The 25370-nt window shown below is 38.9% G+C and overlaps 1 protein-coding gene across 8 annotated transcripts in view; it reads right to left on the bottom strand.

Moving 5' to 3' along the window:
- The window catches only part of CPQ (carboxypeptidase Q), a 429842-nt gene that overhangs the window by 146839 nt on the left and 257633 nt on the right, over nt 1-25370 (bottom strand). For all 8 annotated transcript variants that reach the window (XM_045050098.1, XM_019822921.3, XM_019822922.3 and 5 more), the window contains exon 6: nt 23706-23797. In XM_045050098.1, coding sequence (XP_044906033.1) covers nt 23706-23797 — 92 coding nt within the window. The remainder of the gene's footprint in view (nt 1-23705; nt 23798-25370) is intronic.

Genomic DNA, 25370 nt, shown 5'->3' with positions numbered 1-25370 from the left:
GAAAAGATGCTCAACATCGCTCATCATTAGGGAAATACAAATCAAAACCACACTGAGGTACCACCTCACACCAGTCAGAATGGCTTCTTCTTTGTTTAAAAGCTTTTATTTTCTCATGATGTAGGTGACATATCTTTGGTTTTTACCTAAAGTGACACTGCAATCCCAAGATCAAATGAAGAAGTAAAGAGACTCCTCTAATTATTCAAATTAATCATGTATCCTCCCCAATTCAATCTTCAAGGAAGTAAACTTCACCCTGACACAGACTAGTATGTCTCAGTATCACTTTCCTGCACCATAAGTGTTAGTATTTTATAAATGATGGTGGTGATGCTGTTTGGTCAGGTGGAAGGCTCAAAACAAGTTCTCAGAAGCACATCGTCTTATGATACCGCGGGCTGAGTTGCTGCAATCATCTTTTCCAGCCATGCCAGTGACCTTGGAATTCCCAGTTCACGGAGTGGAGCAGTGGTTTCTTCACAGAGCTCCAGCTCAAACAGCTGTCATGACTGAATAATAGGTAAAGCAATTTCTCCCTGCTGTGCAAAGCCAAGAATAGGTTTTACTTTCTGGTCAGGTCTACCCTGAAGTTCAGCCTTTTATGTCTGTGGTCACCAGTATTCAGTTTTGAACATCCTTGAGTACCCAAGGGAGAGCCAGGAAAGGGATGATGACAAAGTGGAAGGCCATAGGTTATTTTTATTTGACAGATAAACTGGCTGGGGGAACGGGCAGTCTAGGGTAAGTTACATTACTACTAAAAGTGCAGACACCTATTGTGGTTCAGCTGCCATTCCGCCTGGAGACGGTACAGAATAAATGGCTTCTGAGGATCCCTTTCCAGCCCTATCATTCTCTATGTATGCACAGAAGGCTTCTGTTGTGAGACAAACCCGTGTTTTCAGGCAATCCAATTTTTACAATGTCATCCAAAGCACTCTAGATCTCAGTGAATTCTCCTCTTGAGGTGGTTAAGGTCCATAGATAGCCTTTAAACTTACTGAAAACACATGATCCCTCCATAAATGTCACTATGGTAACAATAGTGAGCAGAGAAGGCTGAAAATATGGCATAAACATAGGCTAAAAGAAATAGGAATTTTATTTATATCATAAGAGGAAATGTAACTGACTATATTCACATTTCCTTTAGGAATAAAAAGAATGCGTTATCTAGAGTATTTGGTAGATAGACTTAAAAAAAAGCTTACATGGCAAGCTAATGTCAATCTCAGTTTTAAGTTTTATTCCTGCATGTCAAAGCAACATAATCAACACTCAGAATCGGTGGGACTCGAGATCTCCACCATTTTGATTCTTTTAAAACAATACATCGGTCAGGTGTTTCGTGCTACCGGTTGCATACACACTTCAATATGCAGGTGCAGAAGAGAAGTCTCCAATACAGACAGGTCTGTGAAAGCAGCCTTCTCCACCTTCTCTCTATCCCTCTCAACCCCTGCTTCTCATGGCATCTCCCCATCAGCTTTTCCTCTTGTACCCATCACACTCCCCCTCTTCCCCAGGCCCAAACAGAATAACTGAACTGCCTAAATGAGGTAGCCATCCTTCAGTTGACCTTCCTTACTCAACACTGTTACCTGCTAAATAAACATAAAGACATGTTTCTTGTTTTTGATGGTGGTGTTTTACCAGCCAAAACGGTGCTTTCCTGTTGACTTCTAATCCCTTTCTCCTGACTGGGAAGACTACAGTGGCTTCTTTAAGCCTTCCTCTAAGACCAACAGCCGACTTCACCTTCTATAAGTGGACAGGTTATTTGTTTTAAAAAATATAGTACTTATTTTCTTGTCCTGCAAACACAGACTACTCTATATTCTAGAACTCAAATATTCATTCAATGCTGGGGGATATCATATTAAAACACAATAGTTAAGTCTACTTTCTCTACAGCCTGTAGACAAGCACAGTATTTTTGGATTATGATAATACTCTCATATGCTTTCTTTGATCAAGCAGTCTTTACTAATGTTAGTAAAGATGCTAAATACAGTTTTAGAAGTAATTTTGTTTTTGTAAGCATGCCGTTTTTTTTTTCCTCAAAAGCACAATATTGGGTCTGAAACCTCCCCCCCCCGCCTCCCCCCCCACAAACCCACAATAATATGCAAATATGAGCTTTAGGGCTCTTGGTCTACTCAAGTGACTTCATGCTCTAACTCTCCTCCTGCCTTCCCTGCCCAAAACACCACACTCCCATCTAATATGCTGGGTTACTGATCTTCATTTGATTTGTATTTTCATACCTACCTTCTCCAGAAAGGATTCAAGACTTCTTATAAGAAAAGGGCCTAATGCCATATTTTTAAAAAGTATCCAAACTCTCAAGAACCAAGAAAATGCCATGAAAGCAAGTATCAAATCTGTGTGGATCTCTGTCATATTTCCAACTTACATAACAGAGCTCAGCACATAGTGGGTGCTCAATAAATGTCAGAGGAAAAAGAAAGTCACAACCAGGAAACCTGACATGATACCCTAACCGCAATTTGAGGATACAATTTAGCCCTAGCTTGAGCTGCCAGGGTAAGAGGGAAGATTGATGTATTACAGAGCTCTCATTATCTAGGAAAAGAAAGCATACCACCAGCTCCTTGAAAAAAGCAACAATTTTTCCACCGTTCAATTCTAAGAGTTATTATTATGTGTCTCTTTATATGAGGAACATTGAAGAAAATAACAGAGTCTCCAATAACAGTTTTACAAAAGAGGCAGAAACACTTTTCTGAACATCATTTCCTATATATTGATCCTCAATTAAAGCAAAAAGGAAAATATTAAGTCATATTTCAGTAAAGGTGTTTGCTCAGGAGCAAACTGTATTTATTCAACAGTTACTGAGATAGTAACAGAGCATAGGGTGACCATACATCCATGTTTGCCCTTGGCAGTCGCAGATTATATCCTTTGTCTTGGCATGATTATTAACAGTGCCCCCTTTATCTCACAAATGTTTCCCAGATTTAGTAATAGACCATATTGCCTCTCTATTTATTTGTATATACAAATACAATTTATTTGTATATAAAAAAATAGGCTTGCTTCTTTGTAAGAGGGCAGAGTTTCCCAGCAGAGGCAATAACTGGCTGTGATATTAAAAATGTGTTGAGTTTTAGGAAAGAGACATGAACAAATAAGGGAGGGTAACTACTGGAAAACATTGGGGAGAGCCTGGGAGAGGAGGTGATGTTTGGCCTGAGCAAAGCCCCTCAACTGAAGTGCTCCTGTTAGAACAGGGATCTTGTTAGCTCATTACTGCACCTCCAGGGCCTGCCAAGTGGCATTTGATGATACTCGTCAAATGAGTAAATGAAGAAATGATACTGTTGTAAGTATCCAAATAATGTTGTCCAGACATGTAGCTTTCTTTGTTTTTAATTTTATTTTTTTAATCTTTTTTTTATTTTTTATTTTTTAAAATTTACATCCAAATTAGTTAGCATATAGTGCAACAATGATTTCGGGAGTAGATTCCTTAGTGCCCCTTCCCCATTTAGCCCATTCCCCCCTCCCACCACCCCTCCAGCAACCCTTTGTTTGTTCTCTAAGAGTCTCTTATGTCTTGTCCCCCTCCCTGTTTTTATATTATTTTTGTTCCCCTTCCCTTATGTTCATCTGTTTTGTTTCTTAAAGTCCTCAAATGAGTGAAGTCATATGATTTTTTGTCTTTTTTGTATGGAAAGAGCCCCAATGACCATCGATGGATGAATGGATAAAGAAGATGTGGTGTATATATACATTGAAGTATTACTCGGCAATCAAAAAGAATGAAATCTTGCCATTTGCAACTACGTGGATGGAACTGGAGGGTATTATGCTAAGTGAAACTAGTCACTCAGACTTGTAGCTTTCTAAGAGAGAAGTGGAGAGAAGACGGAAGTAGAACTTAGGCAATCTCTAAAAGAATAAATATAAACATGTCCACATAGCTCGGTTCTTTGTCTTCTTCAGATCTTTTTTTTTTTTATTTTTTTTTAACGTTTATTTATTTTTGAGACAGAGAGAGACAGAGCATGAACAGGGGAGGGGCAGAGAGAGAGAGGGAGACACAGAATCCGAAACAGGCTCCAGGCTCTGAGCTGTCAGCACAGAGCCCGACGCGGGGCTCAAACCCATGGACCGTGAGATCATGACCTGAGCCGAAGTTGGACGCTTAACCGACCGAGCCACCCAGGCGCCCCATGTCTTCTTCAGATCTTTACTCAAACGTGACCATCTTGATGGAGTCTTCCTGGCTCTCCCGCAACACAAACTCAGACCACTTCCTCCCCACATACCCTGTCTCTGTTCCTTATCTTAGTTTACTCCTCAGCTTCCCCTTCATCTAACATACCACTTTACCTCTTTATCCAGTTTGTTATCAGTCTTGATGCCTGGAATGGAGGCAAGATGAGGGCAGAGTTTAAAGTGGTACCCGGAACTTAGAAGGTTCTCAGTCAACATGTACTGAGTGAATGACTAAATATATATATTTATGTGTTTAAAAACACACACGTGTGTATATATATGTACCTGCAAACTCTGCAAACCCATAACTAGATGCTATTATGGGTGACAGTGGTGGTGGTGAAGATGATGATGATGATGTGGCTGCTAGTGTTGGTGATAAGGCAACAACAGTTTTTCAGATTCTGTTCTTTTTTTTTTTTAACCTTCACAAGCAAGCACAGGTTCAACAACTAAAGTTGTAAGCGGAATCTGTAGTGACTATTTTATAAAGCTCTTAAAAATATACAATTTTTTTACAAGATTCATTATAAATGCCACAAATAAATACATCTAGGAAGGCTATCTAGAGCGGTAGCAATATAAAATGGCATTAAATACGAGTGAAACTTCTCAGGTTCCATCAATAATGGAATAATAAGCTACTCTTACCCTGGAAGCCATGCAGCAAAAGCTGTTTCCTTCTCAAGTAAAAAAGGGCTGAATACATCTCTAGCAGACCCTACGTCATCATCATTTGACCACCAAAGATGAGAACCCTCAATACTCAAGACTCACTAGAATAAAATGGCCATCATTCATAGCAGGAGCAGAGGATGAGGAATAACAACTGAATCACCAAGTGGGTATTTAAATAGCATTCTTCAAATGCAAAATAATTTTTATTGACTTTTAAATGTTTATTTATTTATTTTGAGAGAGAGAGAAAGAGGAAGAGAGAGAGCGCAACAGGGGAGGGACAGAGAGAGGGGGAGAGAGAGAATCCCAAGCAGGCTCCACACTGTCAGCACAGAGCCTGATGCAGGGTTTGATTTCATGAACTGCGAGATCATGGCCTGAGCCAAAATCAAGAGTCGGATGTTTAACCAACTGAGCCACCCACGTGCCCCTCAAACATTAAATATTTTTTAAAGGAATCCTTAAGGTTTGGTATGCTTTAGTACAACATAAGGATAATAACAGACGGTGTAATCAGTAAGACTCAATTATAGAAACTAATAAATGCATCCTGGGACTACTTACAGCTTTAACAATTGCTTTGCATACTTTGTAAGTTTTTAAGTATTCAGACAAAATGAAGGAAAATCATAAACAGATGAGGCAATTTAGCTTTGAGAAGAGTTAAGAAAATTTAATAGGTATAGTTTAGATAAAAGGAGGCTAAGGAATTATAGTGATTACAGAAAAGTATCCAAAAAGGTACCTGTATTGAGCTAAGGGAGGTATAGAAAAACAATTTTCCTCATTTGAGAATAGTAATAAGCAGCCCCAGTAATCACCTAAAGGTAGAAGAGGAAAATAGCTACAGTAGAAATAGCACCAAATATGTTGGAAATAATTATCATTCTGGGAAGCCACCTGAGGACCACGTTGGGAGCCTGAGCATGAGAAAAGGCAAGTTGAATGAAAGCAGTGGGGTGCACAGCCCTCACCTCAAACTTCTCTTTGGATATCTGCAATCTTGATCAGGGTGTCACTGGTTTTTGAAGGAGATACATGTGATCAGGATAACAGTCCTGCGGGTGTTGTCAGTCTCAAAGTGGGATGGATACTATAATCCCCACTTCAATGGTGGTTGCCACTGGGGAACTGGAGGAGGTGAATACAGACTCTAAAATGTCACTTGACACATTTCCTGGTTGTTAGGTGAGAGATCTTAGGCAAACCATTTAATTACTCTGGGCTTCAGAGTCGTCATTTGTAAAACAGGGGTGATAACAGCTATTTTGCAGGTTTATTTAAGGTAGGAGTTCATAATCTGGCAAATTTGGCGGGTTCATAAATTTGGAGGTGGTCTGTGAACTTAAATGGGAAAAACTGCATCTTTAGTTTCATTAACTTCCAAATGAAATTTAGAATTTCCTGAAATTATGAATGAAAGTAACAAACCACACTAGTTAGCAGAACCTGTCACCTTGTTGCCAATAGAAATCACAGGTACTTTCATATCACATTAGACTTGTAGAAATCTCAAAATAATCTTTATGTTCATCACTACTTTGGGATTACAGTAATAATTAGATAATACTGTAAGATCTTATTTTATACATTTTTTAAAAACATGGCCATATTGTATTTAGTTTTAACTTTTTGATAACTGTGCTGATAAAATTCATATCCTTATAATATTATACATTTCATTTATGCACTAAAAAATATTTGAGAAGATGTCCATAGGCTTCACCAGACTGCCAAAGTGCTCCATGGAACAAACAGTTGTCACCAACCTCTCTTGGATAAATGGTAGCTTTATTATTAAGGTGATGATGATGATGATGATGATGGTGATTCCTATTGCTATTATTATGATTATTAAGCTCACTAGAATTTATTTGCCCTGGACATCTGCATTGCAGTCCTCACATACTAGCTGTATGTTCTTGGCAGGCCATTTAATCTCAGTGAGTTTCGTATCCTCTTCAACAAAGGAAAGACCTCTCTAATAGGGCTTTTCTGAAGATTACATGAATTTATTACATGCATTCTAAGATATACTATATATCAAACTTTCAATTCTCTTGAGACTTATTACTGTTATTGTCACCAACAACAGTGTCCAATAAGTAGAATAGCCGTATAAATTATCACTCAAGCCAGGATGCCTTTGCGATGAAAGATCAATAATGATGGCAGGACAATGGGTGGAAACTGGACTATCTCAGGTAGATCAGAAGCCAGTAAGCTATTTCAATACTACTTTTCTGATGTTTTTGTGTCTCCAATTTGGCACTATAAAATCCAATAGATAAACGCTGATTTCCCCCATTGTAATAATCACATTTCTCTCCTATTTTAACATTTTTTGGAAATGAGAAGGCATCTTGCTATTGACACATTCCATAACATACTTCCCAAATACCAAGCAAACAACAAATCGTGCCACATATTAATTAGTTATCATTGCTTGTCCACATGCAATCATACATCATACATCACCAGAAAGGGCTCTAGTAATTCATTTTACACCGTAGCTAAGTTATTTGCATTGCTATCAACACGGATCACTAAATTTTAAATATGCATCCCTAATTATGGCTTAAAATTCTTCATAAAGTTTTGATGTACGCAAAAGATTGATTTTTCACATGAGGCAAAACAAAGGCAGTAGAAATCACCAAATTTTCAGATTAGATCCTAGAATGTTCAAGGTTAGCAAAGACTGGTGTAACCAAACATGCATCTGGAGGCCTCCAAGCAGGTCCTGAACAGTTTGTGAAAAGCTTCCTTAGACTTTCAGGATAAGCTGTATGGCTTTTAAAAATATTAAGTTGGAAGTAAAATGGAAAACAAAGTAGCCAGATTGGAAATACAGAGAAAAGCCTGTATTCAATATACTTCATAATCAGGTGGTCAACTCTAAAGGCACATCTTTAGCAGACCCTCATCAAAATGATGAGCAAAACTTACACAAAGTGGCCTCTCACCCTGATTTGGAGACCTCACTGCTGATGACCAAAGGTATTTAATCCAATGCCATCTTTAGACTTGGACAGACTTTGACTATAACTACAAAAGTGTAAGTTGTTGTATGCTACCGTCAGTGTAAAAATGCACATTTAATGTAGTTTTATTTTTCCTTTAAAGTTTTATAAATCCTAACTGCACCCCCTATGACTGATAAGCCTTAAATCAACGAAGTAGAGACTGCATTTCTTGCAACCAATCTCACAGAGTCACTCTTGAATTCCTTCTCCCCTCCCTCAGGCTCCACCATGATTTCCTAGTTTAAATTTGAAAATATAATATTTGGAATTCTGTTGTTCTAGTTGAAGAGGTGTAAATGATTGTGTTTTTTAAAAATAAAAGGAAATTTCCTTCATTATGATTCACGCACGTACTGCTTGAGCCATGTTTAAGAAAAGAGGCATAGTTTTTCGGGTGGGGAGTTTGGTGAGTTCTTTATAGATTTTGGATACTAGCCCTTTTTTCGATACGTCATTTACAAATATCTTTTCCCATTCCATCAGTTGCCTTTTAGTTTTGTTGACTGTTTCCTTTGCAGTGCAGAAGCTTTTTATCTTGATGAAGTTCCAATAGTTCATTTTGCTTTTAATTCCCTTGCCTTTGGAGATGTGTCGAGTAAGAAATTGCTGCAGCTGAGGTCAGAGAGGTTTTTTCCTGCTTTCTCCTCTAGAGTTTTGATGGTTTCCTGTCTCACATTCAGGTCCTTCATCCATTTTGAGTTTATTTTTGTGAATGGTGTAAGAAAGTAGTCTAGTTTCATCCCTCTGCATGTTGCTGTCCAGTTCTCCCAGCACCATTTGTTAAAGACACTGTTTTTTTTTTTTCTATTGGATATTCTTTCCTGCTTTGTCAAAGATTAGATGGTCATACATTCGTGGGTCCAATTCTGGAGTCTGTAGATGCTGGAGAGGATGTGGAGAAACGGGAACCCTCTTGCAGTGTTGGTGGGAATGCAAACTGGTGCAACCGCTTTGGAAAACAGTGTGGAGGTTCCTCAAAAAATTAAAAACAGATCTACTCTATGACTCAGCAATAGTATTGCTAGGAATTTACCCAAGAGATACAGGACTGCTGATGCATAGGGGCACTTGTACCCCAATGTTTATAGCAGCACTTTCAACAATAGCCAAATTATGGAAAGAGCCTAAATGTCCATCAACTGACGAATGGATAAAGAAGATGTGGTTTATATATACAATGGAATACTACTTGGCAATGAGAAAGAATGAAATCTGGCCATTTGTAGCAACGTGGATGGAACTGGAGACTATTATGCTAAGTGAAATAAGTCAGGCAGAGAAAGACAGAAACCATATGTTTTCACTCATATGTGGATCCTGAGAAACTTAACAGAAGACCATGGGGAAGGGGAAGGGGGGAAAAGTTAGAGAGGGAAGGAGGCAAACCATAAGAGACTCTTAAGTACTGAGAAGAAACTGAGGGTTGATGGGGGGTAGGGGAGAGGGGAAAGTGGGTGATTGGCATTGAGGATGTCACTTGTTGGGATGAGCACCGGGTGTCATATGGAAACCAATTTGACAATAAATTAGACTTAATATAAATTTTTTTAAATAAAATAAAAAAGAAAAGAGGCATAGTCTAGACTGTTGTAGCTGCTGGTAGCCATCCCCTTGACATCCCTTGGGTTTCTCTGTCAGTAATAATTTACTTACATGCATCTCACTACCCTACATCAGTGGTAAAGATCTGCTAAAAGAAGGTGGTATTTTACTCATAAATATAGAAAGCATTTTTCATTTAATCAGAATAGTCATGAGAGAAGTGTACTTCATCCCACTTGAAAATTTAAATATGAAAGTCCACAATTACTGGCTCTTATGAAGACAATGTTAATTTATTACTCCACACATGTCACTCCATATAATGCAATAATTAGCTGGGAAATTATATCTGCATTCTCAATATTTTTGTACAGTAGGAGTGTCAGTATAATTAGGCATTAACTACAGTGTCAGAGAACTGAAGAAAGAAGCTTTGTGTACAAGTGAATATTTTTTCCATCTTTATTTGCTCCATTCTTGACTTGGTGATTCAGAAAAAGTCATTTAAATAGAGACTATCAATGGAAGCCATCACCACAGTATGCCCTATTAAGGAAATTGCCTAAAAGACGAAAAGATAATAATCACATGGGTGGCCAAAGCCTTTCTGGCAGGCTCTTGTGGAAGCCAACAGGCTTAGTGCCTTAGGATCCAACTCTTTGTTACACTCTTGAATCTGTCTTTCATTTCTATTCTCCTTTCCATTTCTGTTGTACTAGACTCTGGCAGGCTGAACTCACCACAAGGGGCAGCTCTTGATCATAGCCACCTTACACTGAAGAAGAGCAAACACCAATCCATTTTGGCAGGTACAGTTTTCCAACCTACTCAGTAAACAGTTTGCCGATTAAAGTACCAACAAACTGGGCTCTCAGTTATGAAGAAAAGAACATGCTAAAAGGTTATTTTATCTCCTAATCAAGGAAAGAATAAGTTAGAGTCTACTTTCTTAAAAACAAAACAAACAAACAAACAAACAAACAAACAAAAACCTGGAACAAACGTTGAATCATTTGTTCTTTGAGTTTAGTTTGCAGATAATATTTAAATGTCTCTTTTGCAATTCACAATTCATCTCTTGCCCCAACTCACCTATCTCTCCTCAGTGCGCTCACACTGAAACTACTAAGGCAGATAGGATTAAGGGATACCACCTTTTGGAGACCTCATAGCTACTTTCTTTTATAATTGCTCCTGCAGTATCCTCAGTACCCTAAGTTGCATCCTTAAATTAAGACACTGCTAAGTGGACATGGCCTGGAATATCCTTATTGTCTAATAATGTTAAAAAATACTGACATTAGTGAAAGCCTGTCCTTGGAAATCTTTAAAACTAGCACTAGCAGGGACCCACCCTAGTGTCTTTGGTGTATCAGGCACAGTACCTGGAAGTAGAAAGCTGAAATTGATATGTGGAGGGTCCTGATATATTTTCTAGGTGTCTAAGCTATACACATGTAGAGAATATATAAACAGATAAATATATACGCTATTTCCATCTCTCAAGGATTAGAATTTTTCTCTCATTTTTCTTTTCTTTTAAGATTAGAGGCACTGGGAAATGTCCTGAGGTGGTATCCTGGGGTGCCTCTGATCTGAAGACACTCTTTCAAATAGTGGAATGATCTTAACATTATTAGCTTGAGAAGGTGTTTCATATCACTGAAAGTTCTCTTTGGATGGTTTTTTATTTTATCTATTGTCCAGCTAAAACTTTACTTAGAAAATGCCCCAAGCTAAGAGAATATTACAGCAAAGATTAAAAAGTTTTTTAATCATTGTAGCAAGACGTAGAGAGTTAACTTCAGGAACAAATAAATATATTTATTTTTATACTCTCCAGAGCAAGTACCAATATAAAACATTGAGAATTACTGGTGTAGCTGATGTCTGCATGATTATATAGTGTTATTTAGCCTTATCCCCTAAAATGTTGTGGAATATGATTCTGTGCTATATGTATTTTAAGCATTTTGAAGTGCCTTCTCCATTCATCCATTCATATGTTACTTAACCACCATGCCTGATTTTATTGGTGTGTATGTACTTCAGTCTATGAGAAGTGGATACACACACACACACACACACACACACACATATCCTACATATATATATATATATATATATATATATATATATATATATGTATCTCGTATATTTAAGATGGGTGGCAGAGAAGTACATGGTCATAGAAGTTATTATGGCTGAAATCTTGAGATAGAAAAGCTAGGTTCCAGTTCACATTCTATACCTCATGGTTGTGCTGTGCAACTTGGGGAGCAACATTCCTTACTTCTCTGGGCTTCTTCATTTTCATGTATGAAATAAGGAAAACAGTACATTGAATGGCAACTACCAGAGTTATTACTATTATCAAAGTCTATGAAAGAGTATTCTTATTTATAAATGATCACAGTGGTGCAAGAGATTACTACAATATCTTATAAATAGTAACAACTTGCTACATATTTATTTGGGAAATAAATATGTATTTCCCAAATTTTAAAATTCTTGATGGTTTCTTTTCTCTCTGTGTCTATCCAAAAAAAGTCTCTACTTCTGGATTTTCAGATCTATTAAAAGGAACAAATTACTTTCCCTTACATGGAAAAAAATGGACAATTTTCACAAAGAACTTTTCCCTCCATCTACTATTACATTCTCCTCCCTTTGACCTTTCCTAATTCAAATGACAAAACAGCTTGATTGCTTCCCATTTGGCTCTGCAGGGTATAATAAAGTATTTTCCAGAGCTTTGGAGAGGGAAAAACCATCCAGTTATGCCAGTGAGGGGGAAAGGATGCATGCCATACATTCTCCCAGCCCTCAGTTAATGCCAGGAGACTTTTCTGAAACATATTTACAAGTATTTACTATAGCATTGCCTGTGATTTCATGGGGTGGTGCATCTCATTGGATGAGTTTTATTAAATGAAACTACAGAAATCAATAAAAGAAAATTATACTCCTGTTTTAACTAGTAATGGAAATTCTGTCTAATCTCAAAATAACTCATGCTATGAAACCATTTTAAACCTTTGTTGAAAGACCTTGTTAAGCTGTTAAAATCTGAACTGTTGTATATATATGTTTTGCTGTGTGGCGTATAAAAGGCCTTTAGAAATTGATTCTGAGAACTCTCCTTTAAGAGAACTCTGCAACCAAACTAAAACTCTGAAACTGCTGGTTGCTAGGGGTAACCTCAGGTTATAGAATGAATAATTGCCAATGCAGGACAAGCACTTGATAAGAGTATGCAAGAATAAGGTTTTCTGAAAGAAAAAAAAAAAAGGAATAAAAGCCCTAATCTTTTGGTTAGGAAAAAAAAAATTATTCCAAGATCGACTCTATCAGGGGACAAGTGGCACATTTAAGATACTACCGGACTTGGGTTACTACTTATAGGATGGCCCATTAGAATGAGTTCCATAGAGAAGGATAAAGGACTATAGAAAGTACTCAGGTTGTAGTCACAATGGTGTCCCATGATTCTGCTTCTCAATTCCCTGTTTGATCTTCAGTCCTGAAAGTAACATAGTTTTAGTCCTACTGATTGTGGCTTCTGGACACTATTTCTCAGAGAACAAAGTGAAATCACCACCCAGTAGCTGCTTTCTAGCATTGACCTTGATGCCAGTTTTATTCTGCCCATTCGTTCCTCAAGCCATCTTTGACAGACCATTCTTTAATGGCTATACATTTATTACTCTAGCAGAAGTACACAAAAACCATAGCAGCCAGAAGTAGGGCACAAACTTCCAGAGGGGCTACTGATTATCAAAGGATATGATGTTCTGGGCATCTCCTGGGAAGAACCTCTCTCCTAGACAATAAATCATGTTTAAAAATGAAATACTGTAGGCAAATCTGTGGATAAAACTAGGATGTGGTTATAAAACATGAATGACAACTGTTAGGGATTAGGAAGAAAGTTGCTAGGTGTATTGGGGTGTTCATTTCTTGAAAAGACCCTTCTATATGTATAGACTTTTTTTAAAAATATGCCCCTTAAAATATATTTTTGAACACTATTGTATTTAGTTATCTTAATAAAGGGTTCTGTTCTTGTAGTGGGAAAGTATGCTTACCCCTTCCCTTGCCTGTTGTGTGGTTCCTTGGCTGGCTATCACTAAGACAATAGACTGACCTGGTGATGATGTGTTTTGTTAGCAAAATACCTAAGGGGAAACAATTGTCACCTCTTGAGAGCTGAGCTTACAAACAGTCCTACTAAAGCCCACCAAGACACAACTAAATGTTAGATACAAGATACCCTAAATGCTAGAATTTCACTATGTACTACAAGCCTCTTCCACCAAAAGGTAAGACTGTGAGACTGGAAAAGGCTTCAGAAGAAAGTTTCCTAAACTTGTTCTGAATAAGGGTATAAAACAGGAGTCAACAAAAGTAACCAGCACGCCAAATCTGACCTGCTGCTTATTGGTGGTGGTTTTTTTTTTTTTTTTAATTTTTTTTTTCAACGTTTATTTATTTTGGGGACAGAGAGAGACAGAGCATGAACGGGGGAGGGGCAGAGAGAGAGGGAGACACAGAATCAGAAACAGGCTCCAGGCTCTGAGCCATCAGCCCAGAGCCTGACGCGGGGCTCGAACTCACGGACCGCGAGATCGTGACCTGGCTGAAGTCGGACGCTTAACCGACTGCGCCACCCAGGCGCCCCTGGTGGTGTTTTTTAAATAAGGTTTTATTGAAAGGCAGCCATGCTCATTGTCTAGTATTGTCTGTGACTGCTTTTGCACTACAATATCAGAGTTAAGTAGAGAGACGGTAGGGCTTGAAAGCCTAAAATATTTGCTACTTGGACCTTTAAGAACAAGTTGGCCAGTCTTTGTTTAGAAGAGGAAGAGAAGAAGACAGCCCCGGGCAAATTAACATAGTGCCGGTGATTCAAAAGTGGTTTGCTGATTCTGTACCTTAGTACATCTGCAGCACATGTAATGGGATAATTTAGTTCAAAGGCTCTGACCCATAGGTCACTTGGGAGCCTAAGGCATGATACTTCAGTTCAGATTTGTGTGTCCTGATGTGCCAACCTGATTTCCTTAGAAAGTTCATGCACCAAATATGCTATGGGTCCTTCTGGGTCAGATCATGACCCAGTTGGCAATAGGGAGGCACTGAGGCAGAAACTATTTGTACCTCGTTGGCAACCTCTAGTAAGCTGGCAAAATAGTCTGGATGCAAACTGAAGTCCTTCACAGTTTCAGGAATGCAGAATAAATGAGATAAGATGCCAGCCATGAGAAGTCACAGTAGACCTCAGTGTTTTGGCATAATGTTCTCAGAACAACCTTAAAAGTGTAGTTGCCTTATTTGGGTTACCAATGGTAGTGAATAAGTCAGAATACTGTTTTTTACATGTATAGAGCTACAACCAATACTCAAGCCAAACTTCACTGTGATCCGAAACCATAAGGTGTTATATGGTAAATATTGCCCCACAACTGTAGGCAAAGTCCTGCTGCCCAAAGAATATGGGGAGAGTCAGTCCTAGTTGGCACAGCCAGTCTTTTTACTTTAAACTATTCCTTTTCTTTCCCTTCCTTTAATAAAAACCAGCTAAGAAGGATCCTTTCTAAAGAAATAAAGGAAAGAGGTGAGTCAAAGCCTACTCATGTTCATTCACAAGGTGACATAATGAGATTCCCTAATATCAAAGGGAATATTTTGATATTTCTGCCTAGGCTGACATACATCTATATATAAATACTGCACATAGTATTCAGAGGATTCTGAAGCCCCATAGTCATAATGGAATCTACACAGGAGAGAGCAAACAAATATAAAAGACAGCCCTTTCACTTTACTAAAAAAAATTGATTCATAAATTCTAGTAAGACCCCAAAGAGCTCCCAGGTGTGCTGTAGAAATTATGTGAATGTTGGAACTATGAGGGGCTCCAGACCAACGACACACTGAGATAAATGAAATTTAAACCAATTTTGTGGTGTGCTTGACTGACTAATGCAAACACATAGGCACTGGAAGGCACTGGAAGAAAAACACAGGATGCATAAAAGCCCAGCAGTAACGATTGAGACAATAACCTGTGATTAGTACGTCCATACTGCATGGAACATTAACGATGTAAGGAAGGCCGCGCTGGAGACACGGTCCAGACACAATTATGCTGAATGGGTATATAAAGTCTATTATTTTTATAACCAGAGCTGCAGATGAGCACAAAACTGTTCCCACTCTGGCAGTGTCACCCAAGCTACATTCACATTATATAGAGGTGATAGGGTTGGTGAAATAAAATTGCCTAAGTAAACCCATTTGCACAGCTACCATAAAGAAGTCTCACAGGCATTTCTACCATATCCCTTTACTTTAGAATGAAACATGCATCTAATTAGGGTTGAGAAGTTGGCAAGAACTCCACGACTACAAGAAGCTAGGATTTTTGTATTTTTACATAGGAGGAAATTTTGTTCCTTGGCATCGGCAACACAAGAAATTCTGACAAAATACCATACACATTCATTCCAAATTTTTCTGCTTTAGAGTTGGCGAGAGTCAGGGTAAAATGCTGTATTTAGAATGATCATACATCCCCTCCCTCACTTAATAAAGCCTACTTAAAATATAGCCCTAATTAATGACTACCAGAACACAGCGGTGTTCATAATCCCTATAATTCAATTGCCAGTAGTTTGTGCAATAAATCAGGAAAAGGTTAAAATATTTTTTATGCCAGAATAGAACATATCAATCTATTTTATTTGATTACCTTGTGTAATGAGGCTTTTTCAAGGCTAGATTACCTTACTCATTATAATTATGACAGATATTTTTGCTTAAAATGGAAAAGATTAAAAAATGCCAGAAATCTAGTTGAATCTATTCTAGGATTTTTTTTTTCTCTTTTGTACATTTCAGGACATGAGAAATGACATTATGCTCTCCTTCCAAGAGTAGAGAAGAAAGTAACATGGTTCCCATGAAAAGCAGATTAGGCAAATGGCATCGGGACAACACTCGTTTTATTCACTGATTTCAAGGTTAAATAAAATCATCTATAATATTTTCTAATTCCAAAGTTGATCGGAAAGGGAAGCTTCCTAAGGTAATGGGAATGCTCTATATCCATCTGGGTGATGGTTACACAGGGGTATACATTTGCTAAATATACTGTGTTATGTACTTAAGATCTGTGCATTTTATTACTGAATGCTAATTTTACCTCAGTAAAACACTGTTAGCATGAAAAACATGTTAGTTTCAAAAATCAATTACATAAAGCACAAGCAATATGCATATAAATAATTCTCATGTTCCTTTACTAATGTGAAGAAAGAAAGTGGAAGAAACTTTAGATCTGGAAGAGAACATTTTACAACTTATCAAAATATGTGAAGTAGCATTTTTTTAATAAGAGAAAAATATGTAGATGTCCTTTATAGGACTTTCTGCTATGAATTGTTATGGGCATGCTGGATGAACCCTCAGGATTATTTCTATTCTAGATGACTCCAAAATATAGTAAAAAATTCATTTCCTGGTTGAAGTACTTTATTTAGTTACCTCCTCCAAAATGCTTATAGACCTTTTTGAGCCAAAGTTTTTCTTGAAAAGAGTGTTTTAGACATTGTAATAGAGTTGCACATGAATTTCAAAATCTATACACGAACCACAAATAGCCTCACATATTTCACAACAATTTAGTAAGGTTAGCAATTATTGCAATTTAGCTAATATTTCATAAGAAAGTAAACTATGAAGTAAAGGTAACTATTAATCTGATTAAAATTTTGAAAATTAGTTTGGCAATAAGTTTCACCATATATTTTTAAATCACTTTAATTTTATATTTTCTATGAGTATATGATAAAAGTACATTGTAAACCAAGATGTATTTCCTAAAAAAAGGATAGTTAATATTAATTTTACTTTCATTGTACAAAAGTTTAGCTACATGTGTCCATTAAAATAGCTTTTATAGGGGCGCCTGGGTGGCTCAGCCAGTTAAGTGTCTGACTTTGTCTTAGGTCATGATTTCATGGTTCATGGGTTTGAGCCCCATGTAGGGCTCAGTGCTGACAGCTCAGAGCCTGGAGCCTGCCTTGGATTCTGTCTCCCTTTCTCTCTCTCTTCCCCTCCCCTGCTTGTGCTGTCTCTCTCTCTCTCTCTCTCAAAAATAAATAAACATTTAAAAACATAGCCTTTATAGAACTTTCACTGCTAAAAAGATTATATGAAGAGGAAGAAGGAATTCTTCTGAGTAACAAAAAGAAGGAAAAATAATTTTCTGCATTCTATTTTTATCCATAAGTGATACTACATAGCCAACTTTACTATCAAATAAATACCTAAAAAGAGTGCATAGAACAAAGGACAGAACCTGTAAATTTATAGTATTATAATAATGTCTTCTTGAAGAATACTTAATTGGTTCCAAGCAAAATTAATAAAATTATCTTTTAGGTCATAAAAAGCCATACATAAATTGTTGTATGGAAATACTAATATAAAATCTTTTATATTTTTTATCATATAGATTAAGGGTCAGCAAACTTTTTCTGTAAAGGGTTAGAAATTTAATATTTTAGGTTTTACAGGCCATGTATAGTCTCTGTCACGTAGTCGGCTAATGGGGTAAAAAACAGTCTTAGCCTGAGGTCTGTACATAAACAGGTGGCAGGCTGGATTTGGCCTGCAGCCACAGATTTTTGGTCCCTTACTGATAATGATCACTAATAAGCATAACTACACCATAAAAGGAAAATTATTTTAAAAGTTCAAATCTTTTATTTTGCAATTACCAAAATAGGTCCTCCCCAAATAAACGTTCCGTTCCTCTTTGATATCACCTACACTGGAGCCAAAGACATACCTTGGGTCTTAGTCATCACCAATATAAAGGAGAGTAAGGTTCTAATTTTCCTCTTCCTGATTACTCACTCAAACCCACATATTCCTCAAGGAGCCTTCCTCATGACCAACAAGTCATAGCCATTTCTCCCTTTTCTTAATTCCTTTCCATCCATCCAAGTGCTAAGCCTTTATAGCACTCGGCACCCTGTCAGGGATAGAATTCTTTGTAAAAGCAAGATACTTTTAGTACATAAATTAGAACCTTATTATATATTGTTTGTTATACTAAATTTTTTATGTGTGAGTTTAAAATTAATATTTAAGTAGAATGCAAGGTCCTTATGGCCGAAGACTCTGACTTCTTTTGTTTTTTACCTCCCTTTCTTGCATTTTTCTCTCCCTCCTTCCTTCCTTCCTTCCTTCCTTCCTTCCTTCCTTCCTTCCTTCCTTCCTTCTTTCCTGTAGATTAGAAATTATTCCACATTCTTAGAAATGTCTAGGTCAGGTGTTATATTTACTTCAAGGATAGAAAGATTATGTTCAATCAGGGGCTGAAGAGTTAGTCAGAAAATGCTCTTTTTTTAATTAATTTTTTTTTTTTACCATTTGTTTATTTTTGAAAGAGAGAGAGAGACAGAGTGCAAGTGGGGTAGAGGCAGAGACAGAGGGAGACACAGAATCTGAAGTTGGCTTAGGCTCTCAGCTGTCAGCACGGAGCCCAGTGCAGGGCTAGAACCCATAAACTGTGAGATCATGACCCGAGATGAAGTTGGACACTCAACTGACTGAGCCACGCAGGCGCTTCATTTAATTTTTTAAATTTATTTTTATTTTTTGAGAGCGAGAGAGCGTGCACACATGTGTGAGCACAAATGGGGGAGGGGCAGAGAGAGAGGGAGGGAGAGAATGCCAAGCAGGCTCCATGTGGGGCAGGGCTCAATCTCAGGGTCATGAGATCATGCCCTGAGCAAAATCAAGAGTCAAAGCTTAACTGACTGAGCCACCCAGGAGCCCCTAGTCAGAGAATGTGCTGTGGGAAAGAGGGCCTTTGAGTTCATCCTTGTAAAACACGTAAGAGATGGAAAGAAGAGAATTCAAGGCAGAAAAACTGTGTGATTACTGATATGAAGAAAGGCCAGTGTGGGATGTGTAAGGAACCACTCCTTCTTGTCAGACTAGAGGACACTGGAGAAGACTGGTGGGAAACCATGGCATGGAGAACCACAAAGACCAAAAAGCTAAACAATTTAGGCTAGATTCTTTTTTTTTTTTTTAATGTTTATTTATTTTTGAGAGAGAAATAGACAGACTCGGCCAGGGGAGGAGCAGAGAGAGGGAGACACAGAATCTGAAGCAGGCTCCAGGCTGTGAACTGTCAGCACAGAGCCCAATGCGGGGCTCAAATGCACGAACTGTGAGATCATGACCTGAGCTGAAGTCGAGGCTTAACCAACTAAGACTCAAGAGCCCCAATTTGGGCTAGATTCTATTAGTGCTGGGGAACAACTGAAGGTTTGGAGACAGAGGGTTTGTCTGAATCGAGCCGGGCTTCTGGAAGATTATCTTGGTTTGGTGGGTATCATGGAAAGCCTGAACTAGAGAAAAGGCAGGGGGCATAGAAATGAGGGATTCATCAAAAGTGACAAAATGTAGGATGAATGGGGCTTTACTGTTTATTAGATATGGACCACAAGGAAGAGGAAGGAAGGAAAGGTGTCAGTGACATTTTGATACTTGGCAGTGGGGAGGATGACACTGCCATTAATAGAAACAATAATGAAGGAGGAACAAGTGTGACAGGGATGATGGTTAAACTTCCTTCAGGCTAGAGTGTCTGTTGTAGGGTAAATTTTCAACAATAGAAGTTTACTGATCTCCCAACTGTGCTGCTGAAGGTAACACTGCCTTTGTTCTCTCACAGACAATAACACTAGATCTTAGAAGGGCATGACTAATTGTACATTTTAATTGTAAATAATACTTTGTTCTCAATAGAGCAAAGCATAATTATGATACGAGAGTCTCTCTACATTGTGAGGGCTGAGAAGGGAAGATAAACTTCAATAAGTTGAGTTGAGGAAACTGAGTCTCCGAGAGGCTAAAGGACTCATTATTCAGGTCTCACGTTCAGTTAGTGGCAGAACAAAGACTAGAAGCAGTTCTCCTGAAGGCCAGTAGTGGATTGAGTTTCTTATTGGAGGGGAGAAGGCAAGAACAAGGCCTTGGAAAGTTGAGCTGTGGTGACCATTCTATGCTCATACTTCCAGTGTTTTGGTGGGTTTAATGTGGGAGGGAGAAGGCCATGTTCCCTTGTCTGCCAGTTGTGGTTTATAGGATATAGCATTCTCTTTAATATAAAACAGAAACTTTTGTCAAGTAATTGTTTACTGATATCCCTGTTCTTTTACTTGTTTTCTTTCATTATTTCTACTTCACAAGAATTAAAACAACACAGTTATGTAACTTACTATATCCACCTAGTCCTAGCTTTCTCTTAGACAGAACCATGTTAAGTGGAGGATAAAGATCTTTTCAGACTTCAGTTAAGCAAACATAAACTCTCTGCTTTTCCACATCCATTTCCAGAACTGTCCTATAAAACCTCTCCACTCTCCGTCTGACTGCCAGCTGGATATATATTGATGCTCAAGGCAATATTGAGAGCCATGTTGCTGAAGAGTCTCTGAGCCTGGATCCTTGAATGACTATGTGGAGAGGAACCCTCCCGTAGATTGGATGTTAAATGAGCAAGAAATAAATCTTCATTATGTTAAGGCCCTGAAATTATAGGGCTTATTTATTTCAGCAGCTATCATAACCTTAGTTAGAACAGAGGATCTCTCTGTTACAGCTGGAGTGAATCGGACATTGTTTGACTATTTTCTGGTATTAAAAAATGCCATAGAAAAGTTTAAAGACAATATCATTTGTCCTCTCTGGTTTGTGACTTCCTTATTACATTTATTTAAAGTTAAACTCAGCCACTCCAGAAATGATAATGCTGTTGGCAATGCCTCATTCAATATGTTAATCATGAGAATACAGAATAAGTCCTTTGAAATTGGCTGTATCATATAAACATGCAGAATGTTTTTTAAAGGTGAGATAAAGAGATATCTATAAATAAAACACCTATGTCTCCCTTTCTAGAATTTCTTTTCATCCCTGAAAATGCAAAGCAGACCAGCCACCAATATATAGACTTTTGTAGAGAGGCAACATGGATACTGTCAAGATAAACCAGTTCTGTTAATGTGATTTCATGTCCTCTGGAAAAAAATGTGTGTGTGTGTGTATATATATATATTTTATTGCCAACCTCCTAAAAGCTTAGAATCAAGTCATTTCTGATTTTATCCATGTATTTTAGTAGGCTACAGTGAAACTCAAAACCTTACAGAGAAATAAACCTTATTTCAGATTGAAGGAATTTCAGCGGTTGAGGAAAGTTCAAGCCAGATCCACTGCAGTTTAAATCCAATTTTTTTTTCTTTGAGTAGAATATATTATCGAGAATAAATGTGCTTCAAACCAGTTCTTAGGTATTATGTTGCTTATAGAGTCCAAGGTGTATAGAAGGTGTATAGAAGCTAAAAGCTCCTCCTTAAAAATAATTCAGTTACTCTTGTCGCCTCAAGGTAATCATTGTTGCACTGTATGCTAACTAATTTGGATGTAAATTAAAAAAATGAAATTGAAAAACAAAGATAAAGTGCGAACTTGTAAACATGATGTATACGTCCTTCTTGTTCAGGCCCCTGTTTACCTTTCTACTGTGTGCTCTGACCACTGCAGCTTCTATTCCGTGCACTGGCCACTCTGAGTCCCTTCCCCTTCCTCAGTGTGCGTGTGGTGCTGTCTTTACCTCCAGCCTTCGCACATACGGCTCCCACTGCCAAGTACCCACCTCCCCCCTACCAACTCCTTTTCCTTAGCTTACTTCTATTCAGTCCTGAAGTCTCTGGTTAGATGTCATTTCTGCCCTGTAGCCTATCCTGAATGCTCTCCGTGGGCAGGTTAGGTGAGCTTCCTGTCTCTGCCATCAGTACTTTATCAGAACACTCCACTCATGATTGTATGACTGAAGTTCAGTGGTTGGTGTCCTTTATACTGCAGTCTCGGTAAGTTTCGGGTGGCTTGTTTAATGACATGAAACCTAGCGCCTAATCTAATGCATGAAGCATAGTAGGCAGGACGCTGTATTAAATGAATGTTGCTGAATCTAGAATAGCTCTCATCTGGAGTTGTAGTCAACCACAACACATAGAAGATGATGCTACTGACCCACCAACCAAAGGACACTTATCTGGAATAATCTGATTCTCCAGGATCACTCGAGGCCAAAAGAACTGAAGTGGTAAAAGCATTAAGCATAAAGCATGGTTTTCCTTTGTACAGTAAATAACTATCTTCAGTGGCCAAATTCATGCCCCTTAGCTCATTATTCTTAAGCTCTAACTGAAGTAGGGTTATAGAGACTGACTCTGTAAATGATCCCAAAGGGTATAAACAAAACTCAAAAAACAAACCTTTCTCTGATTTTGATCATTTAAGCTTGCAAATCTGTTCCTCGTAATCTGGAAATGCAGGAAAAACAACCCAGCAGCAGCAGACCAGACCCTGCTCCTCTGCCCATCACTGTTCAGCAGCTCACCCACTGATTTGGAAATTCCTCTTTGAACTAACATTTGATTTGCTCCAGAGTATCTCTGAGCTCGTACACTTTGCCCTCTCTCAACGGTTGTTCTTGACATTAATCTCCCTGTCCCCCATCTTCACCGCGGTCTTGTATTTCTAATCATCATCTTCCACTATCACCTTCTTGCCTCAAGCTTCACTTTTGCCTTATTAAAGTCAGGGTCAAACCAAGCTGTCTTCCACATAGCCTGGTCCGAGGTGCTGCCAGTCCCACTGCCATTATCGATGCTCCTGGCTGGCTTTAGGCCCCCGCGTTTGGTTCTAAATCCAGGAGGATTTAGGGCATACAAGTATGGGAGAGGGCTCAGTGGTGAGAGGAAATGCTTACCTATTACTGTTTCTCTGGCACACAAGAAATAGCTGAACCAGAGAGGCTTTAAGAAAATGGCAGCGTGGCAGGTGGGATTCCTCTACAGTCACAGACTGATGTAGAAACAGAGAAGCCCTCAGGTCTACAACATAGCACCCTCGGTTCACCAGTGCATTCTCTGCCGTAGGACTGGATGAAGGCTTTTGCAAGGGGTGTTTGCTGGGGTCAGCCTACCACAAAGAATTGTTGAGAGTCTTCCGGACAATAGAGGGAATTTTTCAACCCAAAGCGCGGATGCTTCTGGTTTATTTACACTAATGTTAAACACGCAAATGCCCAGCAACCCGTGGCTACTTCCTTACCTTGTGTAACTGATAATACTGGAAGGCACCGATTCCACCTTGTTCCTCTGCAGTCCAGAGCACCAAACGCAGAGTCCTCTTTGGTCGCAACCCTGGGAAAAATAATAAAATAAAACAAGTGATCCTTCAGGTGATTTAAAATTTTTTCAAAATGGCAAGGCCCCTCATCTGCATTCTGGAGACAGGAGGAACTCAGAGGCACGCATATTCATCTCTTGCTGATGTGGCTGCCTGATTCAGAGTGTGGCTGACACAGCAAAGAAGCGCCCTCAGGGCTGATCTCCAGGGCAGGCTAATGGAGAAAGGGGTTGTACAAGTGCTGCCTGCAGGCCAGAAGTGAGAGCCTCTAATCATATCCTGAATGGACAACCTGCCCAGCAGGACCCAGTGGAAGGCCAAGGTCGGTGGAATGTTAGATTGCATAGAGAAGATGCAGTCAGCAGGACTCTAGGCAGATCAGGGAGTCTTCCAATGACTAACTGAAACCCAATCATTTGGCTCTGCTTCAAGATCAGGTGTGAAGGGGGTTGCTCCTTAGTCTAAATCCACAAGCTGTCCGTGCTATTCTCAGTGACATGATGGCTGCAGAGCAGATACCGTGTTAATGGTTACCCACGGTCATTTTCCTTTACTATTTGGAAATACAAGGTCATTCGCTTCAGGTCAATGAAAATGAATTGCATGCAGATGACATTTTATTTACCTTATTGCTTCACAAACAGCCCGGTGACAATTTCATCGACTTGGGAAATACAAATTTCTGTCTTGGAGTTATTAAAGATCTGGCACATCTAGGACCATTTTTCAGTGACAGTGTCTGCTCAGTAAAAGTTAACTGCAAGGATATCTGTTTTCCAAACTTAAAAAAATGGGAACGCAATATGCTAAAAGTCTCATTTTGTGACCAAGAATTAAAACCTGTTCCGATTTGGACCTTCTAATATCATTTGAGAGAAATAACCGTGACAGAACAACAAGAAGCTGGGCTTGACTCTTATTAAGAGGATCTGTGCGCCTGCCTCACCACAGGGGAGCCACAGGGAAGGACTTGGAGGGGCAAGGAGCCGGGCACGCTACAAATCTCCAGTGTAACCACACAAGTGCTGCCACCCAGGCCTGCGGCCTGCGAGGGAACAGCCTGGCCAGCTGCAGCCAGGATGATAAATGCTCCTGGGGAAGGGAGCCGGGACCTGCCTCCTCCTGGCCCCAGCAAATATTCTCCTTTCATAAGCCTAGTGCTAAGGAGTGAATGGGCGCTACATTTTCCACTAAATTGAATATTGTTGTGAAGCCACTTTACACTCGAGCATTTTAACATAATTAAAAGAATACAGGTTTAGCATGTAGGCTGACCTGAGTTCCCATTAAAGCCTGGGCGAGCAGTGTCTATATTCAATTGCTCAGCAAATGCCACTGCTGAGTTCTTCTAAGCCCATCGAGAGCCCAGCTTCTCACCTCTGCTAGCATGGCGGTCAGAGCCCCGCCCTCTTCTGCCCAAGCTACTCCTCCTGCAGCCAGACGGCCCCTGTAAAACTGAAACTGGGTCATGTCATTTCTCTGCTCAAAACCTCCAACAGCCAGAATGTAAGCTTCTGGAAGACAAGGTTAAGCTTGTTGATTCACTGTGATGCCCTCCGTGCCCAACCTGCTCGGCACACCTTGGGT

Source organism: Felis catus, chromosome F2 (genome assembly GCF_018350175.1).
Source record: "Felis catus isolate Fca126 chromosome F2, F.catus_Fca126_mat1.0, whole genome shotgun sequence".
NCBI classification, from domain to species: domain Eukaryota; kingdom Metazoa; phylum Chordata; class Mammalia; order Carnivora; family Felidae; genus Felis; species Felis catus.
This window is presented reverse-complemented; position numbering and strand designations above follow the sequence as displayed.